Here is a 19,655-nt window from a genome sequence, read left to right on the forward strand (position 1 = left end):
AGATACAACTTACTGATTGATTATTGAGGCAACTCTGTAAGAATTAAGCGTGGTGGTGCAATCGCCACACCATAGTTCCTTCCACAGGAATTTCCCCTAGGGGTTGGCTGATAAAAATGGTTCCAAATTTGCTCTTCAGTTTTCGATAGATTTCTTTCACTCAAGACATTTCAGTAGAGGGCCAAATATGATCCAGAATGTGATACTCTTAATTGAATATAACACAATGTAATTATGGATGAAGGAGTTGTCAAGGAATCTAGACATTAAGATCAGAAATGACATATGTCTCATTTCCCTGGTAAACAATTGACCTTCTGAAATGAATATCCATGCTAATACCCTGTCACTCGTGAAGCTGAAAATATAATTGTCTTATAATTTCCACGTGTATACCCTGAGTTGACTTTTATGTGTGTTATTTGTACTGTTGCTTAGTTAAGTGAAAAAAAAAAAAAACTAAAAGAGAGAGAAATGTTTCTTCTTTTAAAGACAGAACCCTGAATGAACACCGAGTGAATGAGTTCACTTAAGGGGCTGACGGCAGGTCCACTGGTAACTTGATTTTCTGCCAGAGTTCTCAAAAAATAGAAAAAAGGAATAAGATTATTTTAGGGATACTTACAACAAATAGTCATAGAAAATATATTTTAAAATGTCGGTACACAGGAAAGAAAATGGTTCGCTTATAGTTCATTTTTCTACCCCATGCCAACTTAATTATAAAACTATCCTGATATCAGTAACATGATACCAGATAGAGAACAGAGGAATTTAGAACCGTTAGCAATGTAAACATGCTTTATTTTTACTACATCTGAATTCCTTCAGCGCATTCGTAAACTCCAGAGTTGACTCATCTCCCATTGCTTTTGCCAGCCCCTTTACTTAGATTCTACTAGTAAGTTTATTATAGCAGCTTATTTCGTTTTTATTTATAGGACAAAACGTGCATGGGAGCATTTGTGACATGTCTCTAAGAAGCTTTCTGTGTGGTAAGTTTAAGCTTTCCGAGGGAACGGGTCATATCTATTCTTGTGTTGTAGCTCTCCCAAGATGTATATAGCGCAACGCTGTGTTCTCAGTGTGCCTCGAGTGAATACTATGGGCTGCCTGGTATGAGTGGATCTGAGAAGCAGGGGCTTTTACGGCCTGCAGGTCTCCTCTGTAGTACCGTTGCCAATGCTCCGGGCGGCCATCTCAGAGACCGAGATGCGGAACATCGATCGTCTCATAAGGTGGGGACCACCTTGGAATCTGCACGTGCAACTGTGAACCAGCCCCAAGCATCATAGAACGGATGACAGAGAGTCCCCAAGACGCCTCTCCAGCCCATCGCTGACTCTCTAGGAGCCTTTTCAGCTTTAGGGGCCACGGTCCAATTTTACTCTTTCCTGGGTTTTGCCACCTTATAAAACTCAAGGCCCCGGAATCCTGGCTGAGCCAGACACCGCTTCCCAGGAGGCACCAGGAAAGTATGTGACCCTTTTCTATCATCGCTTTGAAACACCTTCCAGCTCTTTCTGAGACAAAGGAGATGTGGCTGAATCATTCCTAAAGATGTCCCACCAACTTTTTCCAAAGACCTTTCACAAGTATCAGAAGTCAGGAACAGTGCTTCCAGTAAAGTCCATTGATGGGCTTTCTTGTATGTTGGCATTTCTTATATGTTGTATTTTCAGCGAATGAATCTTTCCATCAGGACTTCTCTGATGGTGCAGAGCTGAAGAGTCCGCCTGCCGGTGCAAGAGATGCTGGTTCGACGTCTGAGTTGGGAACATCCCCTGGAGGAGGAAATGGCAACCCACTCCAGTGTTCTTGCCTGGGAAATCCAATGGATAGATGAACCTGGTGGACTATATAGTCCATGAGTTTGCAAAAGAGTCGGACACGACTTAGCAACTAAACAACAGCAAGAACTCTCCTTCTATACCCCAGTAAAGTGGTTAACTGTTGTTTCTATTCCATAACATAAAGTAAAACCAGGAGAGAAGATAAGCGTCAGTCTGAAGTCTTCCTTGGTTCCCAATTTCCTGCCTCAAATAGGAAAGAAAGACTTACGGCACAAGTGCCATCAAGAGAACATTTAGATAAATTTTGTAAAGCCTCATTTAGTATCTCAGGTTGTCTCACACACCCAATTTGTTGTTGTTGTTGTTTATTTGTGATGTTTTGTATGTGTTTTTTCTCCAGTTAGTAACTGATTTTCTTTACATGTAAGCTCAATGGGAAAATGTGAAAATAACTCTACTTTGTCAAAGTTAGCAAATTAGGATGACTTTTGTATTTCTTTTATCATGACAGCCACTTTCACCTTTTACTTTTTCATGTATAGGTAAAGACTATTTGGTGGCTAGAAAAGTACAAAAAAATAGTATTTGCATGTTATTTAAACTTTAAACTTTAAGAATTAAAACAGGAATAAACAAAATATGTTTTTCAAGCATCTTCCTCCTGCTGACTTTCTCATCTCACTGACGGAAATGGAGGGAAAATGAGTTGATCTCATCCCGCCCCTTCTCTTGTCAAACTCCTGTGTGAAGAATCCAGGTTGCATGCTCTAGGGTCACGGGGGTCAGACATGAGTTCTGGCGATTTCAGCTTCCTCTTTGACAGCTTCTAGTTACATGATCTTGAACTTTCTGTGACCTCCTGGAACACAGTCTCCACCTATAAAATCAGAAAAACACTTAGTACATGTTCCTTAGGGTTTTATACTGATTAAATACATCGAGGCCGGGAAAATTTTTGGAGAGTTTCTAATATATGACAAATGCCCACAATGCAAAATATTCACTGTTGCTGTGACTGTGTGATCCTCTCTCCATGAAACTGCCCATGTTGTCCTGCTTGCTATTGAAACTACGATTGGTAAACTCTGTCCACACATCACGTATATGCATCTCTGTACTTGGCACTGGGTCCTCCTCTTCACTTCTTGGCCTTGCTGTCAGCTGCGGCCATTTAAGTCAGAACTCTGGCTTTTAAATCTGCCTTACCAGTATTTAATATGTATATGACTATGTATTAACTGATGCATATTATTATGTATTACATATGTATTGCAACATTTAATACCAATATTGTATATATGTCAACCCCAAAGACACAAGGTTGATCCCTGGCTCAGAAGGATCCCCTGGCGAAGGAAGTTGCAACCCACTCCAGTATTCTTGCCTGAAAAATCCCATGCACAGAAATGCCCGGTGGGCTACAGTCCACAGGATCACAAAGATGAAGACTTGACTGAGCATCCTGGTTACAATCCTGATGATCCTCCCACACCCCTCCCCTGTGGCATCCACAGATCTGTGCTCTGCGTTTGTCTGCTTCTGCTTTGCCAGCGGCTCATCTATACCAGTGTATAAGCAGATCAGTCATGAGACCCTACTGCGCAGCACAGGCAACTCTGCTCAGTGCTCCGTGCTGACCTGGTTGGGAAGGAAGTCCAAGAGGGAGGGGTTACGTGTGTATATCTGGCTGATTCATTTTGCTATGCAGTAGAAAGTAACACACTGTAAAGGAATTATACGCCAATAAAAAGTAATTTTAAAAGAAAAAGAAAAGCTGTCTTACCGATATTTGCTTAGTGTTTGGCTGCAGCGTTCCACGTGAACCATGAGCATGAAGGTGGGACCTGGTTCCAGGAGGAGCTCGGTTCCTCCCAGACAGTAAGAATGTGGGCGTGCTGGCCCTCTCCCTTCCCTTTCACTGCCCATCACACTGACGCTGAACTTGCAGTCAGCAAGTCTCTCTCTCTAACTCGATGGAACCTGCCGAGGGCCCTTTAAACTGGGCATTTCCATACCTAGCATCTTATCCCTTTGTGGAGACAAACACTCCCTTTTGGGTAGCTCTTCTGTTCAGCTGTATTGTCAATCAGTGTTGTTACTGGTGCTGCTAGTTTGAGGAGGCACTGAATAAAACATTCAGATCGTGTTATTTAAAAAGTCTGCATTTCCCTCTACGCATTTCTCTAGATGTAAGCTGTAATCTGCATTGAGCGGACACTTAGAGCTCAGTGAAACAAAGGAAAGGAAAGTGGAGGGGACAAAAATAAACACGACAAAAATAACCTGCAGATGGGATTTGGGGATTGTGTCTTTTGTTTGTTTTTCCCCCACACATCAGAACTAAGAAATTCTGGGAACTTAAGAAATTTCAGATGAGAAGAAAGGCATTTGAGATCTGGTCAAGGAAGAATGATGCCTGTGATGCTCAATGATCAAGGGTGCGTTAAAGAGCAGTGGGTGGTGTAGAATTCAGACTTTTGCAGACCGTAAAAAGGAGATTTAATGAGATTTACAGCAGCAAGCAAATTGCTACTCTGTCTTTCCATCAATTAATATATAGCCTATGGACTATGCATTACATTTTAAAAGCACCATTTTCCATTTAAAAGAAACAGTGAAATCTAAATTAAGCAACTTAGTGATGAGGCAAGTTCTCTTGTATGAAGACAGAAAAATTTACTTGTTGAGTTGTTTACTTTTTCTATTACACGTGCTTGCCTGCCATGCACATATTTTAATAATGGTAATACAAATACTGAGACTTCCCTGGTGACTCAGAGGTTAAAGCGTCTGCTTGCAATGCAGAAGACCTGGGTTCAATCCCTGGGTTGGGAAGATTCCCTGGAGAAGGAAATGGCAACCCACTGCAGTATTCTTGCCTGGAGAATCCCATGGACAGAGGGGCCTGGTGGGCTACAGTCCATGGGTCGCAAAGAGTCGGACATGACTGAGCGACTCTGGGTGGGCAAATACAAATATGGGCTATTTATTTTGTACTACCATGAAACACAAGGGAGGAGAGCAGTGTAAAGGGCATAACAGGAGATTTTAAGAATGCTAAAGCTGTGTTTTTGTGGAGAGAAGCTTTTTAAAAAATTTCCTAGCTTTACAAATACTTGCTACTCAACAATACAGCAAAATCTAATCTTTTCTCTCATTTTCAACACCTATTTTCTGGAAGTTTATTCATACAAACAAGGACTCATCAACTATCTCCTGCGTTTATAAGACAGATCTGTCTTTCACAATAAGGTTAGCACTGAATCATCAATTATCCTGAAGCTGTCTCTCACTGAATGTACTTTTAAAAAAATAAAAATTTAAAAAAAAAAGAAAAAAAAAAAAACCTCCATAGGTAAGGCTGATGTTCATCTCCAGTTGAACACTGGAGGTCAGATGAAGCACAGACCTTAAAAAGTTAGATTCAAAATTTTAAATTGTTATCAAATAAACAACTTAAATGATAAAAAAATCAATCTTCGTATGACTTTGCTGCAAATACCAGTGTTCGCTTCGACACCACAAAAAGAGAAAACCACTGTCCTCTTCTTTCTAAATGTGGAATTGGTAGAAGTCCATCCTCTCTTTTTCTAAATTTACTTTTTATTGAAGGATAATTGCTTTACAGCTTCCTCTATTTTTAAAGTTAACATTACCTTTGAAACTTACCAGGTGAGCTCTTCGAGTCCAGTTACTGGAGGCCTCCTCTCATTTTGGCTCTCTTTTCTGTACCGTTGCTTAAATCCTCATATCTCTTTATGATTCTAAACACAATTTCTGGGTCTACTCCCCAGTCTTTAATTTGGATTTTTTAAACATTCTACTTTCTTTGCACTTTGTGTGTAAGTAATTCATGAACACATTCTTGGCAAATAGCAACACCTACTATAGAGGGTAGAAAATAAAATAGGATATTCATTTCCAAATATGACAGAGTGGTTTGCATCAAGCCAACCCTCTCTTCAAACACAACTATGAAAAATGACACAAAATAACAGCAGATAGCTCTTCAAATTCTGAACACAAAACGGAAGGCAAGATGCAGAGAAAAGGAAACCACAAAGAAGTGAGATCAATATTTTAAGCAGCTTTTGTTCACCAGCTTCCTGGTTGCTACCCAGGCTTCTGCCTAATCCTACACTGTGGGGGTCATGAGTCACAGAGCCTGAACAGGATGAGAGGACAGCAAGCGTGTGGTTCTGAGGGAGCTCTGACAGACGCACAGAGCTGGAGAGGCCAACACTGACTCCATGGTCTCGGGGAGCGCTCCCCAACTTTCACCGGAGACTCCGGAAGCCTCATACCCTAGGAGCAAGGGCCAAAAGCCCAGAGGAAGCAGCTCATGCTCTGATTGAATCAAGAGGATCTGCCTCAGTTCTAGGAGAAGGTCAGAAGAAACATAATCTTCCCTGATGGAAGACAAATATCTTCTGCAATCCTTCCAAATTTTTATACAGATTTTTCCATCATTCAATAAAAATGTTTCAAGCAAATCAAGAAAATTTACCCAAATCCAAGAGAAAAAGTAGGTCTATAGACTAGAGATTATTCAGATATTAGCAATCTGAAATATAACTGAAGTTAATATGTTGACAAAATAATGCTATGATGTAGAATTTCATCAGAGGACCGGAATCTATAAAAATAAGCCAAACTCAAATTTTGGAACTGAAATACATAATCTTTAATTAAGAGCTCAGTAGGTAAATTGACCAATTAATCAAAGCTGAAGAGAGGTCTCTTGAACCCTTATATATCTCAGAAGCAACATCTGGAATGAAACACTGGTAGGAAACAAAATTGTGAAAATGCAGCAATAAAAAGATGAAGATAAGTGATTCATTGAGAAGAGTTCCCACGTTGATGTAAGTCTAGTCCCAGAAGAGGAGAGAGTCTTCAGTAGAAATAATATAGATGAAAAGCATAAGTTGCTCATAATGTTTGAATTATAGATCTCTAAATGTGAAAAGCAGAACTATAAACTTTTAGTAGAAAACATAAGAGAGTCTCTGCAAACTGGGTCAGAATAAGTGTTCTTAGGCATGCTACCAGAAGCATAGTCCATTAAAGGCACTGGTAAATTCCACTATATTAAAATTTAAAAGTTTTGCTCTGCAACAACCCTGTTAAGAGAAGGAAAAGAAAGACATTGTACTTAAAGGGAGAGAGTATTTGCAGAACTCAGAGCCAACATTTTGGAGGCATGAGATGAGGGCTCGCTGCAAGATGAAAACGCAAGGGCTCTTGTTCAAAAGGCAGGAAAAACGGTTCATTTGGTAGCCAGAATGGAAAACTTGTCCTTATCTTCCATGGTTTCTTTCTCAGTCTTCAGGGAATTTTTTTAAGACTTGGCTTTTAGAGAAGTTTTAGATTCATAGCAGAATTGTGAGAAAGGCACGGAGACTTCCTATCCACTCTCTGCCTCCAGAAAGGCAAGGCCTCCCTTGTCACCCGGACACCCCTGCCTGAGTGCTGCATTGTTATAATCGTGGACCAACACTGACACGTCCTAATCACCCAAAGTGCACAGGGTGTTCCTGGAGATGGAAGTTCTCTGAATTGGGCAAACCCACTCCAGTGTTCTTGCCTGGAGAATCCCAGGGACGGGCGAGCCTGGTGGGCTGCCGTCTCTGGGGTCACATAGAGTCGGACACGACTGAAGCGACTTAGCAGCAGCAGCAGCAGCTCAAAGATGTGTATCCATCACATTTCGCACACAGAGCGTTTTCTGAGCCCCCAAAGCCTGCGTGTGCTGCTCCATCACCTCTCCACTGCTCCTCCAACTCCTGGCAACCACCGAGCTTTTTACCTGGCTGCAAGGTGTTGTCTTGTAGCCGGAATCACACAAGACGAGCCCTTCCCGGTTTAGTTTTTTTCACTTCGTAATCTGCATCAGAGTTTCTTCCTTATATCCTCATGGATTGAGAGCTCACTTCCTTTTAGCACTGAATAATATTCAGTTGTCTGGACGTACCACCATCTGTTTATTCACCCATTCACCCGTCGAAGGGCGTATTGGTTGCTTCCAAGTTTTAGAAATTACGAGTGAAGCTGCCATAGACATCATGTGCAGAGTTTTGTGTGCATGTAAGGTTTTGACTCCTTTGAGTGGATACCAAGGACCTTGATTGATGGATTATATGGTAAAAGTGAGTTTAATGAAAAGAAAAAATACCCAAAACAAAAGCAAACACAGATAACTGTCAGATGATCTTTCAAAGGGGCTGGACGCTTCTGCAGTCCCCCAGCAACGAGCGCGAGTTCCTGTGGCTCCACAGCCTCTCCAGCGTGTGAAGGCATCGGTGCTCTAGACAGGCCCTTTGACAGGTAGATGGTGATGTTTCGTTGCTTGCATTTGTGTTGCTTGAGGCCACTGATGCGGCGCTTCTTTTCATGTGCTTTCTTGTCATCTGCCTTCTTCGGTGAGGTGTCTTTTAAAGACTTTGGAGCATCCGTTTTTCAGTCAGATTGTGTTACTAACTTGGGATTTTAAGAGTTGGGTGTGTGGATATATGTGCCTCCAGATGGCGCTAGTGGTAAAGGACCCACCTGCGGATGCAGGAGGCGCGCGAGACACAGGTTTGATCCCTGGGTCGGGAAGATGTCCTGGAAGAGGGCGTGGCCACCCTCTCCAGGGTTCTTGCCTGGAGAATCCCATGGGCAGAGGAGTCTGGTGGGCTGCTGTCCATAGAGTCTCAAAGGGTTGCGTATATACATGGTGTGTGTGTGTGTGTGTGTGTGTGTGTGTATTTCTCTTTCATTAACTGTTACTTATCTTAACAATAATTGGAGGACTTGTATATAAACACTGGGATTATTGGCAATGATCAGCATTAGTCAGGCTTATCATTCAGAAAAGGATATTACGTTTATGTTTGTTCTGTTTCTGTATATTTTGAGTAACAGTGCTTTCTCAGAAGCATCTCTTGCAAATATTTTTTTCGCAGCCTGTGGCTTGTCTTGTCATTCTCCTCACTTTCGCAGAACAGAATTTTTAAAATTTAATGAAGCCTTGCTTATCAATGCTTTCTTTCATGAATTGTGCCTTTGACATTGTAGCTGGAAATCATTTTCGTGTATGTGGGTTTGACGGGGTGACAGAAGTCTTCTTTCCCAGTTTTCTGGCAAGTGACACTTTTGACTCTTATTTCTAGGCGTAAGGTGTGGTAAACTTTCTCCTTCTTGAGGTTAAGAAGAGCTCTTTCTTCCAGCACCTATTGTCCTCTTTCAGCACCTGGACAGCATTCCGCACTGAAGGTTCCTTAGGAGAATGGCATATTACTAAGTTGATATCCTTTTTAAATCTTGTACTTTCTTGGTTTAGTTCTTGATGGGCTGTGTTTTCACGGCCGCCCAGGCTGCTCTCTAGATGCAGCGCGTGGGCCTCTCAGTGCAGCAGCCTCTCTCGCTGCAGAGCGTGGGCTCTGGGGCGTCTGGGTGTCCCTGACTGCAACATGCAGGCCCAGCAGCTGTGGCTCCCGGGCTCCAGAGCGCAGGCCCAGCAGCTGTGGCCCATAGGCCTGGTTGCTCCGAGGCATATGGGATCTTCCCCAACCAGGGATCAAACCTGTGTTTCCTGCATTATTGGCGGGCAGATTCTTTACCACTGAGCCTCTAAGGGAGGCCCAAGTTGATACTCTACTTTACCAAGACTGGTCTTTCTATTTTCAGTTTTACCTGCTTATCAGTATTTCTAAGATAATGGAGAGGAAACTAGAGCTTCATTAAGTACTGTTAGTTGCTCAGCCGTGTCCGACTCTGTGCAACCCCATGGACGGCAGCCCACCAGCCTCCTCTGTCCATGGGATTCTCCAGGCAAGAGCACTGGAGTGGGTTGCCATGCCCTCCCTCAGGGGATCTTCCCGACCCAGGGATCAAACCCAGTCTCCTGCATTGTAGGTGGACACCTTACCATCTGAGCCACCAGGGGACCTTATGAGCCAAGCAGGAAGAAACTGCACATCTGCACTGAGGTAGGAGGGGGTTCCTGAGGCTGGGCTGATCAGGAGGCTCGGCTTCTGCGAGGGGGAAAGCAGCAGCTCGTCTGGGAGTGAAGCCCTGTGTGCTCCTCGGGCGGCTGTGGCTGCCGTGAGTGGGATGGGCACTATTGTTACTGCTCAGTGCTCAGTCGTGTCTGACTCTCTGTGACCCCATGGACTGCAGCACACCAGGCTTCCCTGTCCCTCGCCATCTCCCGGAGCTTGCTCAAACTCATGTCCATCAAGTTGGTGATGCCATCCAAACATCTCATCCTCTGTTGTCCCCTTCTCCTCCTGCCCCCAATCCCTCCTGGCATCAGAGTCTTTTCCAATGAGTCAACTCTTTGCATGAGGTGGCCAAAGTACTGGAGTTTCAGCTTCAGCATCATTCCTTCCAAAGAAATCCCAGGGCTGATCTCCTTTAGAATGGACTGGTTGGATCTCCTTGCAGTCCAAGGGACTCTCAAGAGTCTTCTCCAACACCACAGTTCAAAAGCATCAATTCTTCGATGCTCAGCCTTCTTCACAGTCCAACTCTCACATCCATACATGACCACAGGAAAAACCATAGCCTTGACTAGATGGACCTTAGTCGGCAAAGTAATGTCTCTGCTTTTGAATATGCTATCTAGGTTGGTCATAACTTTTCTTCCAAGGAGTAAGCGTCTTTTAATTTCATGGCTGCAATCACCATCTGCAGTGATTTTGGAGCCCCCCCCCAAATAAAGTCTGACACTGTTTCCACTGTTTCCCCATCTATTTCCCATGAAGTGATGGGACCAGATACCATGATCTTCATTTTCTGAATGTTGAGCTTTAAGCCAACTTTTTCGCTCTCCTCTTTCACTTTCATCAAGAGGCTTTTTAGTTCCTCTTCACTTTCTGCCATAAGGGTGGTGTCATCTGCATATCTGAGGTTAGTGATATTTCTCCCAGCAATCTTGATTCCAGCTTGTGTTTCTTCCAGTCCAGCGTTTCTCATGATGTACTCTGCATAGAAGTTAAATAAGCAGGGTGACAATATACAGCCTTGACACACTCCTTTTCCTATTTGGAACCAGTCTGTTCCATGTCCAGTTCTAACTGTTGCTTCCTGACCTGCATACAGGTTTCTCAGGAGGCAGGTCAGGTGGTCTGGTAGTCCCATCTCTTTCAGAATTTTCCACAGTTTACTGTGATCCACACAGTCAAAGGCTTTGGCATAGTCAATAAAGCAGAAATAGATGTTTTTCTGGAACTCTCTTGCTTCTTCCATGATCCAGCGAATGTTGGCAATTTGATCTCTGGTTCCTCTGCCTTTTCTAGCTGGATGATTCTGGCTCAGGGTTTCTCATTGGCTTCCACCAAGATGTTGGCCATGACGTTGGTCATCTCCTGATGGCCACTTGGACCGGAGAATCCACTGACAAGGTGGTTCACACGCATGGCTGATGAGTTGGGGCTGGATCTTGACAGGAGGCCTCCGTCCTCTACCATGGGCGTGTGCCTGCTAAGTCGCTTCAGTCATGTCCTTCTCTTTGTGGCCCAGTGGGTCATAGCCCACCAGTCTCTACCCATGGGATTCCCCAGAAGAGCAGGTTGCCACGCTCTTCTCCTGGGGATCTTCCAGACCCAGGGGTTGAACCCTTGTCTCTGACGTCTCCTGAACTGACAGGCAGGTTCTTTACCACCAGCACCACCTGGGAAGCCCAGACCTTTTCAAAAGGTGACTTGAGTGTCCCAACGTGACAACTGGATTCTCTCCAAATAGATGGGCTAGAGGGTGCAAGGCAGAAGCTTTATAATCTTACCTCTAGAGTGACACACCGTTCTTTCTGCTTCATTTCCTCTTGTGGAATGTGTTGGCTCATTCACTGTGAGACGGGACTGCACAATAGCGTGAATTCCAAGAGGCAGGGGCACTGCGACCCATCTTGGGATCTGGCCGCACAGATTCATTTTCTCAGTCTGCCAAGAATTTCTTCCCTTGGAGGAGGTGATGCCGTTGATAGCCATCTCTGGCATCACAGCTTGCAAACTGGAATAAAGAAAAGAGCTCTCAGCATCTGAACATTCAGTATTGCAGAAGGTCTCTGATTGGCCCAGTGCTGGGTCACATGTCCTCCCGTGGAAGGAGTCGCCATAAGCCTGAAGTCCTGGGGTCACCTCCTCACCCTGAGATCATGGCAGAATCTATGGTTGGTAGCTTCACCTGACTCATATAAGTCTGAGGAGAGGAGAGGAATAAGATCTATCTTTCTAGGATTGCTGGGTAAAAAAATTTACATCTTCTTTATCATTATCATCCTACCATTGTCTATATGGGATAAAGTTCTCTATGGGAAGAATCTTCCTTTGTTAATTGGATCTGGACATTGCCACTGATTTTTTTAGGGACTGGCACTTCAGGATATTCTTTGGGTGTCAAAAGTAAGATATTGGGTATGTTTTCCTTGTGTTTCTGATAAAGTATAATTTTAAAAGGCTTGCATTACTAATGACTGGGTCATTTTACTTCTTCACTAAAACCTTTTAAATTCTACTCTTTAAAATCTCTTAGGCTGTGCATCCAAAGCATTTATTCATTAATTACCGTCTTGCAAGGACTACACATTTCATCAGTCTCTTAATTTTTTGGAAAGTGATTTTGTTTATCACCTCAGAGGCTTAAACAATAAACAATGCAGAGCTGTATAAAAACAAAATGTTCACATCTTTCCCAAATAATAGCACAGAAATACTTTGTGGTATCTATGTGTGTATGTGTGTGTGTGTGTGTGCACTGCTTATCAATATTACCCAAGTTAATATTCTATTAACACAATCTAGGAAAACAATTCTAGTGTAAGCTTCTCTGTAGACTTACTGGAGTAGCAGAAAGGATAAGGAACAGACATACTACATTTCAATTTTTAGAGGCATTTGAAAAAATTATTTTTTATTAATTTAAGAGGAAAACAATTTCTAGATGAGTCATCTTCAAACATTTTTCTTGTATAATCTATGAAAAATTTTTGAAAAAATAATCCTCTCACAAATTTTTACCTTGATGTCACATGTTTTTCATCGTACCTTAAAACTTAGTTTTTAAAAAGTTGAATCAGAGATTCACAGAGTTGATTTCACTATACATATTTTCCATGGCATACTCTGCATTGGTCTCATACACATACTGTGTTTAGTTATTCATTTATCAAATCAGTGTTTGTGATGTAATAGCACACACACACCCAACACCCAGAAGGAAACCTAGGGCTCGATCTGACGTTTAGCTATTTATTTTCCTCCTGCTGTTCCATTCTTCTGGGTCACCCACCCTGAGTTCTGTGTTTGTTGCTCTCTAACTTTCTGTTTTATTTAGTTTATTGTATTTGTATGTGTTCTGAGGATATATATCATATATTTGTTATATACATATAATTTTAAATGTTTTTGTTTTATAAAAAAGGCTTAAGAGTATATATAATCTTTTGGAATTTAATATTTCATTCAATGTTATTTTGGTAAGATTCATCCATATTTTTGAATGTCTCTATTGTTTAAAAAGAAATATTTTATCAAAGTTTATAACAAATGTAAAATACATGGACCAAAAAATGTGCAAGGCAGATCATAGGTACAACTGGATGAACTGAAATAAACACACCTGCACAATTTAAAAAAAAAAAAAGCAAAATGCTCACGTTCTGCCATAGTATTCTCCAGCTCTACAAGAAGAATATGATCAAGGGGCATCTCTGAGTGATTATGTTAGGCAAGAAAGTCCTACAAAGTCAATATAATACTCTATTTAAAATATACTTAACCAGACCAATAATAATTATCTAGCCCAATTAACAATATAGAAAGAAATTTCTGCTTTGCTTTCCCTAAAGAAAATAAAGACACCACTTAATTCCCTGTGATAAATCACAAATTGAAATAATAAATGCAGCAGTTTAATTAAAATTGGGCATATTTATTAGAGATGAATCACAAGGGTCTTGCAATCAGAGAAAACTTGTCTGAATAAGAATTTTAGGTATTTTTTTAGCATTTTTAAAGCACATTTTAGAATTTCACAGAACATCCTTTGTAAACAGTAATTGTAAAGTGGTAGGTCATGCTATTGTTATTTTAAATTAGCTTAAATTACATCCCAAATTACAAGAATGGAAAGCTCTCTCTGTGGAGAGGAAAAAGTGCTTATCTCTATTATATTTCTTAGTTTGTCTGGACAGATATGCTTAAAGGGTGGCAGCTTTATGGATGTATTGTAGAGAAGCATAAGGTAGTTGGTGGACATCAACTGCATCACTTCACCTTACCTCAATTTTAAGTTCTTCTGGCTCATTCTAAAGGGCTTGTTCCACACTGCTATGGTGCTCTTTATGTACCCTTGTCCCATTAGGGGTTGTGAAATTAACAATTGCTTCCCGAATTTGTGACTGTTAAGCATTAAGTTCTGGGACCACAGCAAAACCCTTAACACATTGGGGAAATTTTCTCTAGATGATTGAAAAGGAGATTTTCACATCTTTAAAATGAAGTGGAGTTTACCAACATATGAACTAAATAAAAAATAAATTAGTAGCAAGAATGATCTGTACTCAGAAAAATCTATCTCCTATGCCTTTGCCAGCATAAGAAATACACAACGTGAGAGTTGTGAGTTAAGTTGTATTTGGGGCAAAATGAGATCGAGGGCAGGAGGAGAAGGGGACGACAGGATGAGATGGTTGGATGGCATCACCAACTCGATGGACATGGGTTTGGGTAGATTCCGGGAGTTGGTGATGGACAGGGAGGCCTGGTGTGCTGCGGACGCAAGGAGTCAGACACAACTGAGTGACTGAACTGAACTGAACTGAAGACTATCGCTGGGGAGACAGTGTCTCAGAGAGCTCTGAGAAACTGCGCCAAAGAGGCAGGGGTGAAGGCCAGGATATATGTGATTTTGGTGAAGCGGGAGTATGTGCAATAAGTAGGTCTTAGGAAGCATCACTATGAACAAAGCTAGTGGAGGTGATGGCATTCCAGTTGAGCTGTTTCAAATCCTGAAAGATGATGCTGTGAAAGTGCTGCCTTCAATATGCCAGCAAATCTGGAAAACTCAGCACAGGACTGGAAAAGGTCAGTTTTCATTCCAATCCCTAAGAAAGGCAACACCAAAGAATGTTCAAACTTCTACAGAATTGCACTCATCTCACACGCTAGCAAAGTAGTGCTCAAAATTCTCCAAGCCAGGCTTCAATAGTATATGAACCGTGACCTTCCAGATATTCAAACTGGATTTAGAAAAGGCAGAGGAACCAGACATCAAATTGCCAACATCTGTTGGATCATCGAAAAAGCAAGGGAATTCCAGAAAAACATCTACTTTTGCTTTATTGACTATGCCAAAGCCTTTGACTGTGTGGATCACAATAAACTGTGGAAAATTCTGAAAGAGATGGGAATACCAGACCACCTGACCTGCCTCCTGAGAAATCTATACACAGGTCAAGAAGCAACAGTTACAACTGGACATGGACCAACAGACTGGTTCCAAATCAGGAAAGGAGTCCGTCAAGGCTGTATATTGTCACCCTGCTTGTTTAACTTATATGCAGAGTACATCACATGAAATGCTGAGTTTGATGAAGCACAAGCTGGAATCAAGATTGCTGGGAGAAATATCAATAACCTCAGATATGCAGATGATACCACCCTTATGGCAAAAAGTGAAGAAGAACTAAAAAAGTCTCTTGATGAAAGTGAAAGAGGAGAGTGAAAAAGCTGGCTTCAAAGTCAACATTCAGAAAATGAAGATCATGGCATCTGGTCCCATCAGTTCATGGCAGGTAGATGGGGAAACAGTGACATACTTCATTATTTTGGGGCTCCCAAATCACTGCAGATGGTGACTGCAGCCATGAAATTAAAAGACACTTACTCCTTGGAAGAAAAGCTATGACCAAGCTAGACAGTACATTAAAAAGCAAAGACATTACTTTACCAACAAAGGTCCCTCTAGTCAAAGCTGTTTTTCCAGTGGTCATGTATGAATGTGAGAGTTGGACCATAAAGAAAGCTGAGCACTGAAGAATTGATGCTTTGGAACTGTGGTGTTGGAAAAGACTCTTTAGAGTCCCTTGGAGAGCAAGGAGATCAAACCTGTCAATCCTAAAGGAAATCTGTTCTGAATATTCATTGGAAGGACTGTTGCTGAAGCTGAAACTCCAATACTTTGGCCACCTGATGTGAAGAGCTGACTCATTTGAAAAGACCCTGATGCTGGAACGGCTGAAGGCAGGAGGAGAAGGGGACCTCAGGGGATGAGATGGTTGGATGGCATTACTGACTCTATGGCTGTGAGTTTGAGCAAGCTGTGGGAGTTGGTGATGGGCAGGGAGGCCTGGTGTGCTAAAAGTCCATGGGCTCACAAAGAGTAGGACATGACTGACTGAACTGAACTCTGCTAATCATGAGGAGTGGCTGTCATGGTGAAGGATTTTAGTGCTTTTCTAGATATGAGGAGATACAAGGATCAGGCTCATTAGATCAGCTTGAAAATATCTAACTCTCTAAATACCTGTTCTGTGGTGTCTTTCCAGCCCACAGAGTCCTCACTCCTGGTCTTTACCCCGAACTCCCTTCAGGGGATGTGGACAGCCTCAGCTGCGGCACCACGTAGTCTAATCCTTACAGAGGTGGAGGGCAATACCAATGGCAAGCGCCAGTTTGTAGTTGACACCTGGTAAACGCAGCTGCCATCTCAGAGGGCAGAAAATGCAATCAGCACGTGCTCCAGCGGGTGGGCTGTTTTGTGGACAGAATGTCAGTCTGAGCTTCAAATGTCCCATCTTGTAGATTCGTTTTCCAACTTTGATGTATTTGAATATTATTAATATATTTGCCCACGAGTAATTGTTTTAGAAATTACTCCTCAGCAGCAATATAAAATCTCAAACTGTGATGGTAACACTTTCCAAGAATACTGTTTTTATTGCTTCATTACACCCACTGGGCCATCTTTATTACTGAATTTAATGGGTAAGTGTTCATTTTCCAAACAATGCAAACATGTCAGGCCAAGAGCATGCTGGAATTAATAAAGAAGAACAGATGGCATTTAAGGGGCAACTTATATATGGCTCTGTAAGTAGAACTCACTTTCTGGGATAAACAAATATTATTTGGAAGGCAGTGTTTGTGCCTAATGAAAAAGGAAATACTTTCAACAGGATGTAAGACATGTAAAATCATCCACTTAGATCCCCTCTTTGCCTATTAAATCCTGCTTTTCTAAATGCTGCATGAAACAACTTTGAGCTATTTAAATTTGGCTTATTATCATTATTTAAAGAGAGACATGTGAGATAAGTCTAAAAATGTAAAATTTCTGATGGTAAGGAGGAGGCTAAAAGGCTTATTCCTATGATGCCTTTCTTCACATTATGTGAATGAATTTATTGAAGCAAATCTAGGAACCCTCCTAATCTGCCCAGTGTTATCACAGCTCTGTGCCTCCCGCCTTCCCTCTGAGTTCCCCAGCTCCTGATACTGCCTCCTTCAGTGTCAATCTCCCACTTCTGTGCTGAAGATAGTTGATTAAAATGTTGTGTTAGTTTCTGGTCTGTAGCAAAGTGAGTGATTCAGATAAGTCTTTCTATACACAAATATATATATATTTATATTAATATATGTTTTCCAGAGTCTTGTCCATTATAATTTATTACCAGATGTTGAATGCACTTCCCTGTGTTGCAGAGCAGGAGCTTGTTGTCTACCCATTTTACATAAAATGCTGTGTATACCGTAACCCCAAACTCCGGATTTACCCCCTTCCCCTTTGGTGACCATACGTTTGTTTTCTGAGTGTGTGAACCTTTTCCTGTTTTGTACAAAGGTTCATTGCATCTTGTTTTAGATTCCGCACATAAAGAATGTCACATGGTATTTCTCTTTCTCATTTCACTCAGGATGACAATTTCTAGGTTCATCCATGATGCTACAAATAGCATTATTTCATTTTTTTATGACCAAGTAATAATCCATTGTATGTATGTACTACATCTTCTTTATCCAGTCATGTGTTGATGGACATCTATGTATAACTTCCCTCTTTAAACAAAATTTCAATATTATGAGTTGGCCTGGGTCTAATAAATTGTTATTCAGAATATCTAAATATTCCTCATGATAGGAAATTTGTCCCCTCTTATTTCATTACTAATTCCATTTTCCCTGCAAAATGAATTTAAAATGTCCGTAGAATTTAAAAAGTATGCCTAGGTGTGTGTATGTGTCTGTGTGTGTATTTAGAAAGAGTGAGGAGAGAAAAATTAGTCACAGCAGGGAAGCCTTAATATTTAAAAAAATAGATTTTTGTAAATTAATTATAGTCTTAATTGGGCTTACCTTGTGGCTCAGCTGGTAAAGAATCCACCTGCAATGCCGAAGACCTGGCTTCAATCCCTGGGCTGGGAAGATCCCCCGGAGAAGGGAAAGGCCACCCACTCCAGGATTCTGGCCTGGAGAGCTCCACGGGCTGAGTTCATGGCTAGAGTCCACAGGGTCACAGAGTGTTGGACACAACGGAGCGACTTTCACCTTTTGTAGTTTTAAATAGTTCTAAACTACCCAAAATGCTCCATTAGTTAGTATGAGCTTGAAAAATAGATTGTGTTAACAGAAAACTGAAAGACATATGGTGTTGACTAGTGCCTGTCTTATTTTAATAGATCTCAGTTAAATAAATGCCTGCACATAACAGTTAAAAGTTGTTGCTGTAAAAAGGTACTGAAGCAAGAAATGCAGACATTTCAGAGGAAAATGACCATACATTTTCTTAAGAATTTACACATGTATTTTCATAGGTGAGGGGGTTTTAGACTAGAATCTTCGTTGGTTACAGTCTAACTAGAAGATGGGACTCCCCAGGTGGCACTAGTTGTAAAGAACCTGCCTCCTGATGTAGGAGACGTAAGAGGCATGAGTTGGGTCCCTGGGTGGGGAAGATCCCTTGGAGGAGGGCATGGCAGCCCACTCCAGTGTTCTTGCCTGGAGAATCCCATGGACAGCAGAGCCTGGCGGCTTACAGTCCATGGGGTCGCAAAGAGTCAGACACAACGGAAGTGGCTCAGCATGTATGCATGCAACTAGGAGCTATCACTAGACTCTCGTTCTAGGGCTAGGACCAGAGTTCAAAACTCAGCTCTGGGTCAATTCCTTTGTCTGTAAGTCTGGGCTGATGATAGGACATACCCCATTGGTGACGTTTCGAGGAGTAAATGAAGGCATATTTGTAAACTGTTTCAACAGTGTGTGACACCTAGTAAGTGCTGCAGTAAGTGCTTCCAAATTATTAGTTTAAAAACCCTGACATTTTCATTAATGATCTTCATTTTAAGGAAACATTAATTGTGAACACATTTCAAGCATGGTATTGTTGCCTGTTACTCTGGACACTTGTGAACAGGGTGATTTTATGACTATGGGAGTGTCCATCCAGGAACAGCATGAAATGGAGAGAGACGCCAGGATTTCAGCAGGAAATTAGTGCCCGAGATCAGAAGCACATCAAGTTTCTGTGACCAGCTCATCCTTCCCTTACAGACACGTCTTCTGATACAGCAAGCCAGGTCAAAATCAAATGGTCGCTTGCTGGTCATGTCCTCAGGACGGGGGCCCTTATATGACCTAAGAGTTTTAGAATATCAAGACATTGAAGCCTGCAGCCTCTCTCCCACCAGAGATGGTCATGCATGCGTGCTTATTCATCTTCAACTCTTTGTAACCCCGTGGACCGCAGTCCACCAGGCTCCTCTGTCCATGGAATTCTCCAGGCAAGAATCCTGGAGTGGGCTGCTGTTTCCTGCTCCAGGGGATCTTCCCGACCCCGGGACCGAATCCACGTCTCCTGTGTCTCCTGCATTAGCAG

At 42.0% G+C, this 19,655-nt stretch overlaps 1 protein-coding gene across 2 annotated transcripts in view; it reads left to right on the forward strand.

The window, feature by feature from the left end:
- Window positions 1-19,655, forward strand: part of ZNF385D (zinc finger protein 385D) — a 1,001,169-nt gene that overhangs the window by 194,532 nt on the left and 786,982 nt on the right. Inside the window, exon 2 of one of the 2 annotated variants that reach the window (XM_069572940.1) lies at window positions 942-995. The exons of the other annotated variant lie outside the window; for it this stretch is intronic. Within the exon in view, the coding sequence (XP_069429041.1) occupies window positions 942-995 (54 nt within the window). The remainder of the gene's footprint in view (window positions 1-941; window positions 996-19,655) is intronic. 2 annotated transcript variants of the gene reach the window in all.

The sequence above is a fragment of the Ovis canadensis genome, chromosome 26 (assembly GCF_042477335.2).
Source record: "Ovis canadensis isolate MfBH-ARS-UI-01 breed Bighorn chromosome 26, ARS-UI_OviCan_v2, whole genome shotgun sequence".
Classification (NCBI taxonomy): Eukaryota; Metazoa; Chordata; class Mammalia; order Artiodactyla; family Bovidae; genus Ovis; species Ovis canadensis.